Source organism: Canis lupus, chromosome 1 (assembly GCF_011100685.1).
Source record: "Canis lupus familiaris isolate Mischka breed German Shepherd chromosome 1, alternate assembly UU_Cfam_GSD_1.0, whole genome shotgun sequence".
Lineage (NCBI taxonomy): Eukaryota > Metazoa > Chordata > Mammalia > Carnivora > Canidae > Canis > Canis lupus.
In genome coordinates this window covers 92,543,535-92,560,709 of record NC_049222.1, presented here as the reverse complement: position 1 = coordinate 92,560,709, position 17,175 = coordinate 92,543,535, and the positions used below count along the sequence as shown (strand labels likewise).

Here is a 17,175-nt window from a genome sequence, read left to right as displayed (position 1 = left end):
CTCCAATCCAGAATTTTATAAACTGTGTTTCACAGAATGTTAGTCTCATAAAAGTATTCGGTAGTTACAAAAGTAGAAAAATACTGTGCAAAGGAAAGGCCCTTCTTTTGAGGACTCTTAAATTTCTGTTTGTTTTCTGAAGGCTCTGTGAAGTCCTGTAGAGAAGAAATGCAGTGTATTAAAAGCTGAACCTCAGAATTCTTTTACCTTGAATAATATGAAGTCATGTCACATGGTGTGCTTTGGGAGGTGTGGTACATAATTAATACTTGGACAGTGAACAGATTTATTCAAAATCCATAAACATGCATAGAGGACAATATTTTATTTTATTTTTTTAAGATTTTATTTATTTGTTTGAGAGAGAGAGAGAGACAGCCCAAGTGGGAGGGGCAGAGGATTAGGGAGAGAGAGAGAATCCCAAGCAGACTCTGTGCTGAGCATGGAACTGGATGCAGGACTTGATCCCAGGACCCTGAAATCATGACCTGAGTTGAAACCTAGTGTCAGACATTTAACAGACTGTGCCACCCAGGTGTCCTGAGGACTTATATTTTAAAAAGTCATTTTTTGAAAAATCCTACCAGTTAGTGCATTTTCCAAAGCCATTTAATTATTATTTTCATTTACTTTTTATTTTTATAGAAAGGAATTTATTAGCAAGGAATACGCTGTTTATTTTATTATTATTTTATTTTAGAAAGAGAGCACATGAGTGGTGGGAGGGGCAGAGGGAAAGAGAGAGAATCTTAAACAGGCTCCACACTCTGTGGGAGCCCCTAAGATGGGGCTCAATCTCACGACCCCTGATATCACGACCTGAGCGGAAATCAAGAGTCAGATGCTTAAACCAACTGAGTCACCCAGGCACCCCCTTTTTATATACTTTTAAAATGGATAATAAGAAATGTTAAAAGGGATACTCTTCAAATTCCTTTCTTGTCTATTAGTGAAATAGTAAGTTTCAGGATTTGCAGGTAAGATTATGCTTTCTTCTTAACATTTAAGCGCTTCCTGCTTTAAAGAAATGGGGTATGGAATTTCTGTAATTGAGACTGAGAGGGTGTTTTCTTCACTTACACTTCTACTGATAAGTACATTCAACTTGGTGTAGGATCTGGTTTGCCAATTGGGTTTCAGGAAGTATAGAGCTGATTACTTAGGAAGCTCTTAGAGAGAGAACTGCCCTTCTCTGTAGAAGAGTACACTGAGGTATCTCTGCAATTAGAGACAGGTCCATTTCTTTAATAACAAAATTTCCCATGGGGTGCCTGGGTGGCTCAGTCAGTTTAGCATCTGACTCTTGATTTCGGCCCAGGTCCTGATCTTGGGTCCTGGAATCAAGCCCCACATGGGACTCTGAGTTCAGCGGGAGTGTCCTCTCCCCCTCTGCCCCTCACCCCCCTCATGCACACCCATGCTCTCTCTCTCTCAAATGAATAAATAAATCTTAAAAAAAAAAATAAAGAAAAGAAAAAAAGATTCCCCTTTCTCCGAAAATGGAAGACTTTCAAATGTGGCTTCTCAAAACATCAGAGTTGGGAAGGTTGTGGGGATCATGGTCTCTAACCCTTAACACCTTATAGGTGAGTAAATGGAGGCCCAGAGAGGTGTGATGATTTGCTCAGCTAGCTAATGTGTAGAGTGCATATTTTCTTTTAAAGATTTTATTTATTTATTTGGGAATGGGGGCAGAGAAGTAGTCTCCCCACTGAGAAGGGAGCCTGATGCAGGGCTTGATCCCAGGACCCTGGGGTCATGACGCTTAACTGAATGAGCCACCCAGGTGGCCCTGGAGTTAATATTTTCTAACTTTAAATTCATGGTCCTTTCTAATGATCTGCAAGTAAAGGTCTTTTGGTCCTGAATTATTTGGGGTATTGGAGGGAAGGCCAGTTACAAGAAAACATTTTTAGTAAATTTTATATTTTATACTATTGCATGGTTGTGTATCTTATTATAGGTAGATAATTGAACTTAATTTCTTTATTCTTTAACACTGAGAGTGTTGTTATTCATATGAATGTCTTCATTTTTTAAAAAATCATCTTATACTTTTATAATTCAAATGTTTCATTAATATATAGTGTTCTTTGGCTATTTATAAAATGTATGGAAGAGTCCATTTGTAATAATTTTTCAACATTGAATGTTTTAGTTAAATGGCTTCCAAGAGAAAGACTATTACAGGACTGTCCTGTCTGTATAGTTTTTTATTGTTTTTCGTTAGTAGAATGAATGATGCACATGAAGAGTTATTTGCTCTGTGATATTTTATATCCAGTAGCTTGTCCAGAATGGTTCTACACCATAACACGTGGAAGAGTTCAGACACTTAATTTTTCACCTCCCCTCCTTGTCTCTCCTTTTATTAAAAAAGGAAGAAATGAAAGAAATCCATATACCTTTTTTAGATTGTTGTGTTACGAATTTTCTTAAATGAACTACAGATACCCATGTTCAGGCATCATGTATCCTACTGACTACAGTGTAACCTCAGACAAACAGCATTTTTGAATCTAGATTTCCTAATCCATGGAATGGAATTAATAGTTACAAGCATTACTTAATAGCCAGGTCAGGTACAGAGAAGGGAGTGGGTAATGAGGGAATGGGAAGTAGGGATAATTAGTATTGTCTGATAAAGTATGTTCACTTTTGGTGTGGTACTCCTATAAAACTAACTATAAAAGTAAAACATGATAAAAAAAAAATCTCCACTTGAACAGTGTCCAGAAGCTGGAGTGAGAAATCTTTATTATGGGCATATATTTATAAAGGATATGTATTTGGAATCATAATACATGATTCCATGTATCCTCACAAAGAGGCTGGTGTCTTTTAGGATAGGAGTAGAATCCCTCAACTATTTAAAGTCTGAGGTCGGTTCATAACGTCTGAGCTCTGTAATGACTAGAAGGTTCTAGAAAAGACAGCACCAACAAATCTTAGTCTGGCCCTCCGTGGAAATCAAACTAATAGAACTGCCTCCCGGCACCTGGGTGTCTCAGGTCGTGATCCCTGGGATTAAGTCCCATATCAGGTTTCCCATGGAGAGCCTGCTTCTCCCTCTGCCTATGTCTTTGTCTCTCTCTGTGTCTCTCATGAATAAGTAAGTAAAATCTTAAAAAAAAAAAAAAAAAGAACTGCTTACCATTGAGTGCTCTGAAGCCCCAGACCACCTTCAGTTATGCAGTGTGCCTGGTTTAGGATATGGGGCATGCTACCAGTTTGCCTGGCCTTAGCACTCTGTTTGACATCAACAACACAGATAAGTGTGTTAACTGCTTTTGTCCATTTTTGAAAGTATCTGTCTCAGACAAGGGCCTGGTCTCTCTATTCCTCTTCATAGTAAAACCTCTCAGGATTGACCACAGATTCCTCTGCCTCTTCCAAGCTGGCTTTCTTCTCTACATCACAATGAAATTGCTCTTGTCAAGGGCATAGTAGTGACCTCCAGCTGTTAAGTCTAGTAGACACTCTTCTAGATTAAATTTTCTTAATCTCAAACAACCAACCTGCCAGCTGCCCTCTCCTTGCTTGAATCACGATCTCCTTTTGGTTCTTCTGACTAAATCCTTCTGTTTTCTTCCCAGTGCATTGGCTCTTCCTCATCCTTATTATTGGCCTAATAATTTCTCTGTGGCCGAAATTTTGTGTATTTTTCCCTACTGTTCTCTAGCAGAGACCACTATTCTTTCACTTGATACTAGCAGTCCTTGCCATGACTCTTTTTAGCTTACCTAATATTTGTCTTTCCCCACCAGAATGTAAGTTTCATGTGGGCAAGTACCTTGTTTTTGCTTCCCATTCTCTTAACACCTAGAACAGTCATAGAGAGTAGGTGTTCAACCTGTATTTGTTAAGGGATTAAATAAAAGCATTGAATGACATGTGGACAAGAGCAGGTTACTTGGTTGGTTCATCTTATTTGTTTTCTATTTTATTTTTTAATTTGTATTGTGAAATTTTTCTTTTAAACATTTTTTTAATTGAAGTGTAGTGGACACATCCTCACCACACTTAACTTCTTTTCTTTTTCATCCTAGCCATTCTGTCTGTTATAAGGTGATATCTCATTGTGATTTTGATTTGCATTTTCCTGATGATGAGTGATGTTGAGTTTCTTTTCATGTATGTGTTGGTCATCTGTATGTATTTTTGGAAAAATGTCTACTCAGGTCCTCTGTCCATTTTTAATTGGATTATCCTTGTTGGTGTTAAGTTACATAAGTTCTTTATATATTTTAGATATTAAGCCCTTATCAGATATATCATTTGCAAATATCTTCTCCTACTCAGTCAGTTGCCTTATTGTTTTGTTGACCATTTCCTTTGTTGTGCGAAAGCTTTTTATTTTGATGTAGTCCCAATATTTTATTCTTGCTTTTGTGTCCTTTGCCTCAGGAGACATATCTGGAAAAATGTTGCCAAGGCCACTGGCAAAGAAATTGCTACCTATGTTTGCTCAAAGGAGTTTTGTGGTTTCGGTTCTTAACATTTAGGTCTTTAATCCATTTTGAGTTTATTTTGTGGAATATGGTGTAAGGAAGTGGTCCAGCTTCATTCTCTTGCATATAGCTGGCCAGTTTTTCCAGCACCATTTTTGAAGAGACTGTCTTTTCTCCTTTGTATATTTTTACTTCCTTTGTCATAGATTAAGTGACCATATAAACATAGGTTTATATCTGGGCTCTTATGTTCCATTGAGCTATAGGTTTGTTTTTGTGCCAGTACCATACTCTTTTGATTACCACAGCTTTGTAGTGTATTTGACATCTGAGATTGTGATACCTCCAGCTTATTGTTTTTTCTCAAGATTGCTTTAGCTATTCAGAATCTTTTGTGTTTCCAGACAAATTTTAGTATTATTTGTTCTAGTTCTATGAAAAATACTATTGATATTTTGGTAGAGATTGCATTGAATTTATACATTGCTTAGGGTAGTATGGACATTTTAAGAATATTAATTCTTTAAATCCATGAGCTTAGAATGTCCTTCCATTTGTTTGTGTCATCCTCAATTTCTTTCATCAGTGTTTTATAGTTTGCAGAGTACAGGTCTTTAACCTCCTTGGTTAAGTTTATTCCTATTTCATTCTTTTTTGTGCAACTGTAAATGGAATCATTAACTTCTCTTTCTGCTTTGTTACTAATGTATGGAAATGCAGCTGATTTCTGTGTGTTAATTTTATATCCTCCATCCTTACTGAAATGCTACTTGGTTGTTTTAAATACAGAAGGGAAAATGTTTGGAACTGAATTGGGATGCTGTTAATATAGTAGTAACACAGCTTTCGGAGGTGAGGTGGATGTTCTTTTTTTTTTTCCCCACTGCAAAACATTTTTGGGCTTATGTACATGTATATGGTTGCTCAATTTTTGTTATTATTTTCAATTATATATGACAGTATGATTAGCTATAAATTACAATGCTGTATGTTAGATCCCCAGAACTTATTCTTTATTAGAAAGTTTATGTCCTTTGGTCATTCTCTCCCATTTCTTTCAGCTTTGGCCCTGGCTACCACCTTTTCCTCTCCCTTCTTATGAGTTTAATTTTTTATATTCCACATAAAAAAGGCGATTACATTGTACTTGTCTGTTTGACTTATTTCACTTAGCATTATGTTCTCAGAATTTATCTCTGTTTTTGCAATGGCTAAATAATATTCCATTGTGTATATGTATACCACATTTTCTTCAATCCATTCATCTATTGATAAACACTTAGATTATTCCCTTGTCTTGGCTATTACGAATAATGCTGCAGTGAACATGGGAGAGCAGGTACCTCTTTGAGATACTGATTTCATTTCCTTTAGCTATAAACCCAGAAGTGGGATTGCTGGATTATATGATTGCTCTGAAACAGACACATGGAAAAGTGCATCCCATTCAGAAATAGCCCATGGACTCAAGCATATACAGCCAACTAATCTTTGACAAGGGCTCAGAATATACAATTGGGAAAGGAAAGTCTCTTAGGTACACAGTGCTGAGAAAAACTGGATTTCCAAGTGCAAAAAAAAGAAAAAGAAAAGAAATTGGACCACTATGTTATAGCACTCAAAAAAATTTGAAATAGATTCAGACTTAAGTATAAGATCTGAAACTATGAAACTCCTAAAAGAAAACATAGGGTGTATGCTCCTTGACATCAGTCTTGGCAATGATGTTTTAGATGTGACTCCAAAAGCACAGGCAACAGAACCAAAAATAAACATGTGGATTCATCAAACTAAAGGGCAAAGGAAACCATCAGCAAAATGAAAAGGCCATCTGTCAAATGGGAGAAAATATTTGTATACTGTATATCTGAAATATATATAGATATGTGTGTATGTGTTTGTATAAAATATATGTATATCATATACTAAAATATGTAAGGGAGTAACACAACTCAATAGCAAAAAAAGCAACTAATTCAATTAAAGAATGGGCTGAGGACCTGAATATACCTTTTTTTTTTTTCCAAATACATACAAATGCCCCACAGGTACATGAAAAAAATCTCAGCATCACTAATCATCGGGAAATGCTATTATCAAAAAGACAAAAAAATAACATGTGTTGATGAGGATGTGGAGAAAAAGGAACCCTTGTGTGCTGTCGGTGGGAATATAAATTGGTATAGCCATTATGGAAAACAGTACGAAGTTTCCTCAAAAAATTAAAAATAGAACTACCATTTGATCCAGCTCATGTTTTCTTACTTATAATTTAGACCAGGGACTCTAGATCAGAATCTTGTATGATCCATTTCTGTCAAAGTTGATTTAAGTCCATATGCACTTCCCTGACTTATGTTGTCAGGACAAATGATCTGTATATGTACTTATTATGTATACCTTTTTGGTGTGCTTAAAAACCATTATAGGGGGATCCTTGGGTGGCTCAGCAGTTGAACGTCTGCCTTTGGCTCAGGGTATGATCCTGGAGTCCCGGGATCGAGTCCCACGTCGGGCTCCCTGCATGGAGCCTGCTTCTCCCTCTGCCTGTGTCTCTGCCTCTGTTTCTCTGTGTCTCTCATGAATAAATAAAAGCTTTTAAAAAAAAGTTATAGCAATGGAAATTTTGGTAATGCTCTCAGGAATAACTACAACAGAGTATAAAACTCCTTTGTAACAGCAGACTTTAGATTTTTTTAAAAACTCAGACTAAAAGAACTAATAGTTGTGAAATAGCACTTTTTCCTTCATACCTGTGAAATATGGGTTGCAGATTTTTAGTCTCTCCCAGCACAATGGTTCTCAGAGTTCCACAGACCAGCAACACTGACATCACCTGAGAACTTGTCAGAAGAGCCAACCTGGTTCTACTGGATCAGGAATTGGGGGGGGGGAGGGGGGGGGGGCTGAAGTCCAGCCATTGGTGTTTCAACAAGCCCTCCCAGTGATTGTGATGAATGCTGAATTGTGAGAACCACATTTCTTTATGAGAGATAAAGAATTTAAATACAAAGTATAAATGTCCGGTTATCTTTACATAATAGTAATAGGATGATATAAAGTTACAACTCCAATATTTCATACATTATCAACGTACAGAGTAGTGAACATACTACATGTCAATGAGAAATCCCAACTAGTTGTTGAGAGAATTCTTATCGACTTTCACCATTCATTCTTGCATTTCCTCCCTAGTTGTTTTGGCAACAATTCAATAAATGCTTTTAGTTTTTCCTTATTGTTATAGCAGTTGAAACGAGCAGAAATAAGTCTGTCTTCTGAATTTAAATCAAGCCAAGTTTTTTATTCATGATATTAAATAGTATTTCTTTCTTTATATTCAATCTATTGTTTTTTATTCTTATGTAATAATAAGAGGTTAAATGTCATGTCACTCAAATTCCTTTCTGAATTACTATTTTCCCTTTGGTGTCTTTCACAAAATGGACTTGTCCCCGCTCCGTTGCATCTTCTGGCTTCCGTCTGACTTGAAGTATTCAAGAGAAAATCTATTACAAAACTCAAATAAGTCATGCATGCCCGCCAGCCCAATATTCTATACTGTATGAACACAATTTGTTGAAGATTCCAAATAATGTAGCTACTTCTTTACGGGGCTTTTTTGATGCACATTAAAACTTAATAATGGAAAACTATTTAAGGTAGGGTTCTTGATTTCAAACAGCAAAAGCCAACTCTGGCTTATGTAAGCAGAACACAGGATTTATTGAAAGGTATTTGTGACTCAGAGAATTTCAAGGAAGTCTGGATAATGCAGCTGAAAAGAATGAGCATGAGTGATGTTAGGCAGCAGCCAGGCTGTAGACAAAAGGATATTGCAGAAGAAGTCCAGTGAGGACACCACGGTGCTGCAACCATCTCAAACTGTGCATCAGTGCTGCCACTAGATTCTGATTGTGGCTGCGTAAGTGGGGTAACCATTCCTAACCTGTGTGATTCCCCTAATACCAATTAAGTGAGATAATATATCCCTTACCTTTAAAAATAATTCTCTCTAGTTGCCAATTTCTCTGAGTTCCCTCTTGTGCTCTCATACTTTTGGGAAATAGGTAAAAAGACATTCTGGCTGCACTTATTTGCCTGTTTGATCTAGTCCAATAAAATGAATATTGCTATCAGGACACTGAAACACTTTTCTTTCCTTTTTTATTAAATTGTATTTAAATTCAATTTGCCAACATATAGTATAACACCCAGTGCTCACAACATCACGTGCCTTCCTTAATGCTCATCCCTCCGTTACTCTGTCCTCCTTCCCACCTCCCCCTCTGTAATCCTTTGTTTGTTCCCCAGAGTTAGGAGTCTTTCATAGTTTGTCTTCCTCTCTAATTTTTCCCTACTCAGCTTCCCTCCTTCCCTTATGGTCCCTTTCACTACTTCTTATATTCTGCACATGAGTGAGACCATATGATAATTGTCTTTCTCGGACTGATTTACTTCACTCAGCATAATACCCTCCAGTTCCATCCACATCAGTGTAAATGGTAGGTACTCATCTTTTCTGATGGCTGAGTAATATTCCATAGTATATATATACAACATCTTTATCCATTCATCTGTTGAAAGATAGCTTGGCTCCTTCCACAGGTTGACTATTGTGTACATTGCTGCTGTAAACATTGGGGTGCAGGTGTCCTGTCGTTTCATTACATCTGTATCTTTGGGGTAAATACCCAGTAGTGCAATTGCTGGGTCATAAGGTAGCTCTATTTTTAACTTCTTGAGGAACCTGCATACTGTTTTCCAGAGTGACTGTGCCAGCTTACATTCCCACCAATGGTGCAAGAGGGTTCCCCTCTCTCCTCATCCTCACCAACATTTGTTGTTTCCTGTTAATTTTCACCATTCTCATTGGCGTGAGGTAGTATCTCATTGTGGTTTTGATTTGTATTTCCTTGATGGTAAGTGCTGTGGAGTATTTTTTCATGTGCACTTTGGCCATGTATAGGTCTTCTTTGGCAAAATGTCTGTTCATTTCTTCTGCCTATTTCTCAACTGAGTTGTGAAATGCTTTTCAGTAAATTCACCCCCTATCCTATCTCATGAATGTGTTCTAGAATCATCTCACATGACCCGTCTGCAGCACTGGGCCCTCCCTTTCTCATTATTTCTATTTACCTGTCTCTGGCCTCAGACAGATTATTTCTCTAGATGGAACATTTCCCTACACAAGCCTCCTTTACTCCTACCCCAGCTTAAAACAAAATTCCAACTTCTTGCCATAGTTCATAACAGTGACTTTCAAATTTTGTGAACTACCATCCATAGTGACGAGGTTATTTTTTTTTAAGGTTTTATTTATTTATTCATGAGAGACACACAGAGAGAGGCAGAGACATAAGCAGAGGGAGAAGCAGGCTCCACAGAGGGAGCCCGATGTGGGACTCGATCCCAGAACTCTGGGATCATGACCTGAGCTAAACATATGCTTAACCACTAAGCCACCCAGGCATCCCGTGACAAGGTTATATGTACATTTTATACTCATTTTATACATGCACACATGAGCATATGCACACGCACACCCCCCCCCATGTATTTATATGTTAGAAACAAATGTTTCTCAAAATAATGCTTATCCTTATTAGGTATAGTGTGCTTGATTATTGGCTGGTGGGGCCCAGTCTCTTTTTTTAATAGCTGTTGTGACCTCTTAAAATTGTGAATGTGACCTACAGCTAAAAAAGAATTACAGTTTGCGTGTTTAATTTTTGCCTACTTTTTAAACCCCATTTTTTTCTAATATCCTTCTCATTCATTATTTCCAGCCATTCTAGAATTCTTATTTCTTCCCAAATATCAGGATCTTTCTTGTGTTGTGGCTTTTCACATGCTGTGCTCTTTCTGATATTTTTCTTTCTCCTTTCTGCAGGGCTGACTCCTTTTCATCTTTTAGTTTTAAGCTAAATATCTCTCCTTTGGGGGGTGACATTACTTGACTACTCTAATATGTTCCCTTCCAGTCATTTGCTTTCATATTTGATTTTTCTTTCATGGGCTTAAGAAAAATTCTAATTATCTTATTTCTTATTTCTGACCACCTACTCCTCATATAGCCCTGATGACTGTAGATGTCATGTCTGTTTATTCCTTTTATTCTAGGTACCAGAATAGATGCTCAGTAGATATTTGTTAAGAGAATGTGTACAAAGTGACCTGCAAAGAATAAAACTTTATGCCAATGTAAGACACTGTAACGATCCACATTGTTATATTCTACCTTCATAATAAATTTTATGGTGTAAAACTTGCAAGATGCTTTATTTCCTTAATTTACTATTTCCGTGCCATTGCTTAATCTTATAGTTGACTAGCTTATTGGTGGGAGGACATTCAAAACTTGGGTAAAATACAATACACATGATTTGGAGATATTATATATCTGGACTTGCAGATAAGATACTTGAAGCTAAAGAAAATAGAAAATTGGATAGAGCTAAGGTAAATTGACATAATTATCATAGTGAATAAGCAAGCAGGGAATATTCAGGGTCATGCTTAGCCAAGGTATATGCTGGGGCATGATGGGATGCAAACAGCACTAATTTACTGAATTCAATAGATCAGTCCTGACATTTACATAGAACCTTATGAAAGAGTCAGCTATGAAGAAGCTTCTGTCAGCAAGTATGCACATATCTATGTATTTACATTCATTACTGGATACATATGCAGAACAATGGCAAGTCTTCTCTTCTGCTATAGAAATAATATGACACATTATTTTCATAACAGTCTGTGGCAATCAATAAAGAACAAACAAAAGGAACACAGTAGCATTTTTCAAATGTGTACAGAACTGCTTGGGAATTTAGCTGTTTCAGGAATGTACAGTCCAGAAATAGGAAGCTGCTTCCAGTCTGATATGCCAAATATTGAGTAATTTTCTGGGACATACATTTTGGAAATTGGGGTGGGGGGAATAGTGTGCAAGCAATAACTCATATGTATTCATTATACAATATGAAAGATAGGCTGATCTGAGGTATCAGAATAAAAGAGTCACTACTTCCAGTACCTAAGAAAGATCTTTTTTGCTGTTGATGCTTCTTTTTTGTTACATAAAATTTTCAGCGCTTATCCAGGAGCTGAAAGCATGGCAGAAAACTTTAGGAATCTGTGCATGCATGACTTTGGCTCTGGCTCTGGAGACAGGACTCCAACAATGGGCTAATGCTTATCTTCTTAACCTTTAAAGGACAGAGACTTAAGAATATTGCATCTGGCCTCTATTACCCAGTTTAAAAGTCTCCATTCCCATTACAAGAGTACATTTGTCAGAGACAAATCTCACTACAATAATTATGTCAGTTTACCTTAGCTCTATCCATTCATGACACTTCATTTCCTAGTAAATTTTGTTCTCCTCCCACCCTGAAATTGTCAGTCTTTACCCAATCAATATGTGTTTTGCGGTATCCAAGCCTTCTCCTCGCATCCCGTGGGTCATGATTGAGTGATAAGTGTAGGTCATGAGTCAGACATACTCTTTCAGTGACTTTCTCCTTTTCCTGTTCTTATCTCACTTTCTAGCTCATGAATGATCTCTAACTAATAGAAGGAAGTATGAAAATAAAAGTGGGTTGCCATGTTTTCACACTGGCTTGAGGGCTATAGAGATTTTATATATCTGTGATGCATTTGTTTGTGTTACCGTCGTTCACCGAGAACTTAGGAGGCACGTGCAACAGATGGAGTGATTTAAATCCCTTGGAATGTTTCTCTTATAGTAGAGTAGTGACTTCCATGATCATAGAACCTCTAAAATCCAAGTGGGGGGGGGGGGTAAATATGCTCTGAAATACTCACCTTCTCCATCTCTCTTTATCATCATGAGGACATTTTTCACAGTTTCCGTTCTGAGTATGAGAAGAGGGTAGTGTGGTGCTAGTAAACAGTGAGCTCAGGTGTAAGCAAATTCCAGACAGCAATAGGAAGCTCATGGTTCCTGGTAACACCTGTAGAGGCTGTTTCTCACATTGTGTCTCACAATGACATTGTGTCATTATGTCACAATAATGACATTGTGAATATGTCATTATTCACAAATAATGACATACACAGAAAGTTATTTTTATATGATGAAATGGTCGAGAATATGGGCTAAGTGCAGACTCCCAAATCTATTTTCTTTATGTATTTCAGAGAGAGGGTGAGAGAGCAAGCAAGTACGAGCAGGGTGGGGCATGGGGGAAGGGGAGGAACAGAGGGAGAGAGAAGCAGACTCCACACTGAGTAGGGAGCCGGATGCAGGGCTTGATCTCAGGACCCCAGGATCATAACTTGAGCCAAAGGCAGACACTTAACCAACTGAGCCACCTAGGTGACCCCCAAATCTTTTTTTTTTTTTTTTTTTTTTACTGGTTGTTTGCTTTGGACCAAGCTATGTAATCTAACCTTTTCTAAACAATTACCTTGTCTGTGAAATAGAAATTATAATAGTAGCTATCTCGTAGAGTTGTAATGAAGATTAAATGAGCTGATACCTGAAAAGCACATTAAATTGTGCGTAGTGCATAGGAAATGGTCGGTAAATATTAGTGATCATTAGCTATTATATGTCTCACTTGTTAAATCAGCTTTGTGTTGGGAGCACGCTTAGTCATTTTGTCCAGACTGTAAAAAGGAAAGCCAGCACCATGCCTGGTTTTGTGGAAGTATTTATTGTCATATATGTATTTCTACACTTTACTTGGCTTCACTTAAATAGCAACATCAGATTGTGTTATTTTAAGCACAGTGAAGTAGGGTGACTATCATAGTTAGTGGACATAAATTACAATGAGCGTATTTCTCTTTTTACTAAATTTGAAATCAACATGGCTGTTTTTTATTATATAAATGTGTAATAAAAGAAATATATAAATGGACTTACAGCTGGGAAATAGAGCAATGATGATGATGATGTGTGTATTTTAAATGGCATTTCTCCATCTGTAAAAAAAAATGTTCTCTGTGGGGTTATTTCACTCTTCACCCCAAACTAAAATTTATACCTGGATCTGTGGTATCTCTTTCTGGAAAGCAGTAACTTTACCCAGTGGAGATTAGTTTTGCAGCATCTTGATTATTTCACTAAAATTTACATTATAAAGTATATTACAATTATAATTTGTAATGGTTTTAAATGACCTACTCTAAGTGATACCAAAATATCTTGGAGTAGTTTACATAAATTCTCATGTTTTAACAGAACAAAAAGGAATTTACGTTTTAGAGATTTATGAAAGTGGCTAATATGTCAAATATACTTTCAAATAGAATCATATTTTTATTTGTTAACTAGTGTGCCTGCTATATACCAGCAACTGTGTTAAATGTTGAGGGCACAGATGGGAATGAAACGTAATTTCATAGGAGCACAAAGACATGAAATTAACAATAAGTGTATTGAGAGCTGTTTCGGGGATGCACAGAGGGTTGGGAAAGTACAGGAAACAAAACCTAACAACCCTATGAGGACTGGCCACAGAGAGTGAGGTGTTCAGAAAATTAATTCCAGGAGGAACCAGTGAATTGGTCAGTATGATGTGACTGAGGAAAGCATTTGAGAACAGAGCAGGTTGTGTGTCCAGAGATTACGTAGGTATGTCAGATGCTTGTAAGGCAGGTCAGGGGATTTGAATTTGTTCTGAAGGCTCGGGAAAATCATGGAGAGGTTTTTAAGAAAAGTTTTATTTTCATATTTGAATTTTGGAAAAGTTCCCTGAGGCAACAAAGTTGAAGGTAGATTGGAAGAGAACCAAATTAGTGGAAGGAAGACCAATTACAGGGCAATTCTAATAGAATATTGTTGAGTGCAGGTGGTGAGTATGAGAACAGAAAGGAAAAATGGGGAATTATTTAAAAGGTAAAACTAGTAAGACTTAGTGACTGTCCATGTGGGTGAGGGAAGAGTTCAGTAATCATTTCCAGAGCTGAGGATAGTGGTACTGCCTTCCACAGAGAGGGGGAGTGTAGGAGAAGGAACAAGAGAGATAGGGAATTTTTCTTTAGTCATGTGTTAATTTTTACATATGAGGACTTACCATTTATTATGGGATTTCCTAGTAGAGATAACCAGGTGGCTATTAGAAATCCAGATTTTAAGGGCACCTGGGTGACTCAGTGGTTGAGTGTCTGTCTTTGGCTCAGGGCGTGATCCTGGGGTCCTGGGATCGAGTCCCATGTTGGGCTCCCCGCAGAGAGCCTGCTTCTCCCTCTGCCTGTGTCTCTGCCTCTCTCTCTCTGTGTCTCTCATGAATAAACAAATGAAATCTTAAAAAAAAAAACAAAACAGATTTTAAATTCTTCAAGTATAACCACAAAGTAGAAAGAGAGATATTAACTCATATAAGGTTGTTGACTATAGCCATGTATATGGTAAAAATAGGTGGTCTGAATAAAACAGGAAAAATAAGAGCTAAACATGGAGACCTCAGAAAATACTAGTATTTAAGGTGCCAGAAAGCTGGAGCCTCCAAAAGGTCCTTGAAGGGTTGTGGTGAAAAAAGCAAAAAGTGGACAAGAAAGGCCATAGAAACCAAGGAAGAGGTGATGACCAAGAGACTCTCTACAGACAAAAAATGTCTGAGAACACATGCACCAAGTTTTCAGTAGTGGCTGGCTGTGGGGTGTGGGGTGGAAGAGAATGACAATAGAACTATTTTAAACATACATTCACACTAGAAAAAAATTCATTAAGATGATATAAATAAGCTACTAAATTGCTTCCTTTTTTCCTTCTTCTTCTAAAGCCGAACAACAACTTATCCTTACACAGAAACACAGATGTACAGCCAAAACACTGGAGGGAATTACTTTGATACTCAAGGGAGCTCTGCGCAGGTGACTACCGTAGTTTCGTCCCACAGCATGGTGGGCACCGGTGGGATTCAGATGGGCGTCACGGGAGGACAACTCATCAGCAGTTCTGGAGGAACCTATCTCATCGGCAATTCAATGGAGAACTCTGGTCACTCAGTGACACACACCACTCGGGCCTCCCCAGCGACAGTGAGTATTTGAGTTTTTATTTGTTTAATTTGGCCTCCTGGTAGCCTCTATGGTACATTTTCCTCTCAAGAGGGAAATAAAAAACAACACAGGCTGGGCGGGGCAAGGATGTGTTGAGCAGTCTTAATACTGTGGTATTATCCAGAATGTGGTACATGTGGTAGTATGCAGAGTGATACCCTAGGTACCTCACAGTTGTGTGAGTTGGGAAGTTTTTATTTATAATGGGAAAAGAGGTGAGTCTTACTAATGCTGATTTTCATAGGCTTCCTTCAGTGATGATATTCAGTAAAATACTGTAAATCTGAAAGAACTTACTTTGATCTTATGCTGATTTACACTGCCTGATGAGATAAAAATGAAGTAATAAAGAGCAAAATACAATTTTCAACACACCTTTCAACAGTAATATTTATGTTAGCTCATCACCAAGGAAGTTACCATAGGGGCAACATTTCCCAAACCTTAGACATTTAGTTTGGGCATATTCACGTCACCTGTACTATTATCTACTAATGTAATTTTGAAGTTGATTCACTTCTAAACTAGTGTAATTTTTTCTGAAGTATATGAAAACCCATATTTAAATAGTAAAATTGGAAGTGTTTAGCCATGTGCCATATTATCATGTCCCTCTCTTCAACCAGAGACACTTTGGGCAGCCCTGACCTAGGTGATTCTAATGAAAAAACATCTGTGTTGGCTCTGACGATAGGCATAATCAAGTATCTGAAGAACATGCTACATATTTATTTGAGTTTTCAAGTTTTAAAAATTTAACAAAAATATTAATTTTGACACAGATTTTAATGTCCTAGAAATATTCATAACAAGCTGTGCAGGATTTGATATCATCAAATTCTGTGTCCTGAGCTTTCCATTCTAAGCTCAGCTAAGTGTAAGGAGAATAATCACTGAGAATCCCCCAGCAAGAGTAGCAACAGAATTGATTTTGTAGGTGCTTCATGTAAAAGGGGGCTGGGGATTTGAATTAAGTGTATTTTGTAATTTTGCTGTATATATTGTTCTTATAATGAAATTGAAGTAGAAACAAATTTGTAGGAAATAATTATGAGAGGCTTTATATTTTTCACTTTATGGATTTTCCTAAAGATATAATATGTTCTTGGTAAGTATTTTGTATGTAATTTTTATGTTTGTAATCATTACATGTGTTTAGACTTCTATCACTTAGTACCTTTTCCCTAATCCATTTCTTAGAGCTCGTTATATTTAATTTACTGTTTTCTACTAACATCAGAACAGATGACTAGCTCTTTTTTGTACTTTTTCCTTTGTGTTTTTGAAGCATTTCTTTTGTGTGTTTGTCTCTTGATTTTAATAACACTAAAAATGGCATTTCTAAACTTTTTAGTCACGCCAGTATATTTATATAGATTAGAAACGAAATCCTAGCTTCCCTGGACCTCATTTCCCCTAGCAGTAAAATAAGGGCTTAGTTAAACTACATGATATCCTAATTTCCTCCCAGCTTTAAAATCATAATATTTACAAAGGAATTGTAAAACGTTCTGATGTAAAAATAACTGTATCTACCGTTTAAAGGAAAGGAGGTAGATCAGTTGCCAGTACTATATAGCACTCCTGATAAAGGCCACTCAGAAACTCATTTTCAGTTGCCACTTATCAATGCCTTAGGAAAACTGAAAATGTGGAGAATGAGTTCTTTCCCACTATCCTTTCACCC

At 37.1% G+C, this 17,175-nt stretch overlaps 1 protein-coding gene across 28 annotated transcripts in view; it reads left to right on the top strand.

Annotated features, from left to right (window-relative positions):
• RFX3 (regulatory factor X3) overlaps positions 1–17,175 on the top strand; it is a 289,026-nt gene that overhangs the window by 173,378 nt on the left and 98,473 nt on the right. For all 28 annotated transcript variants that reach the window (XM_038527193.1, XM_038527196.1, XM_038527198.1 and 25 more), the window contains one exon: positions 15,209–15,467. In XM_038527193.1, coding sequence (XP_038383121.1) covers positions 15,209–15,467 — 259 coding nt within the window. The remainder of the gene's footprint in view (positions 1–15,208; positions 15,468–17,175) is intronic.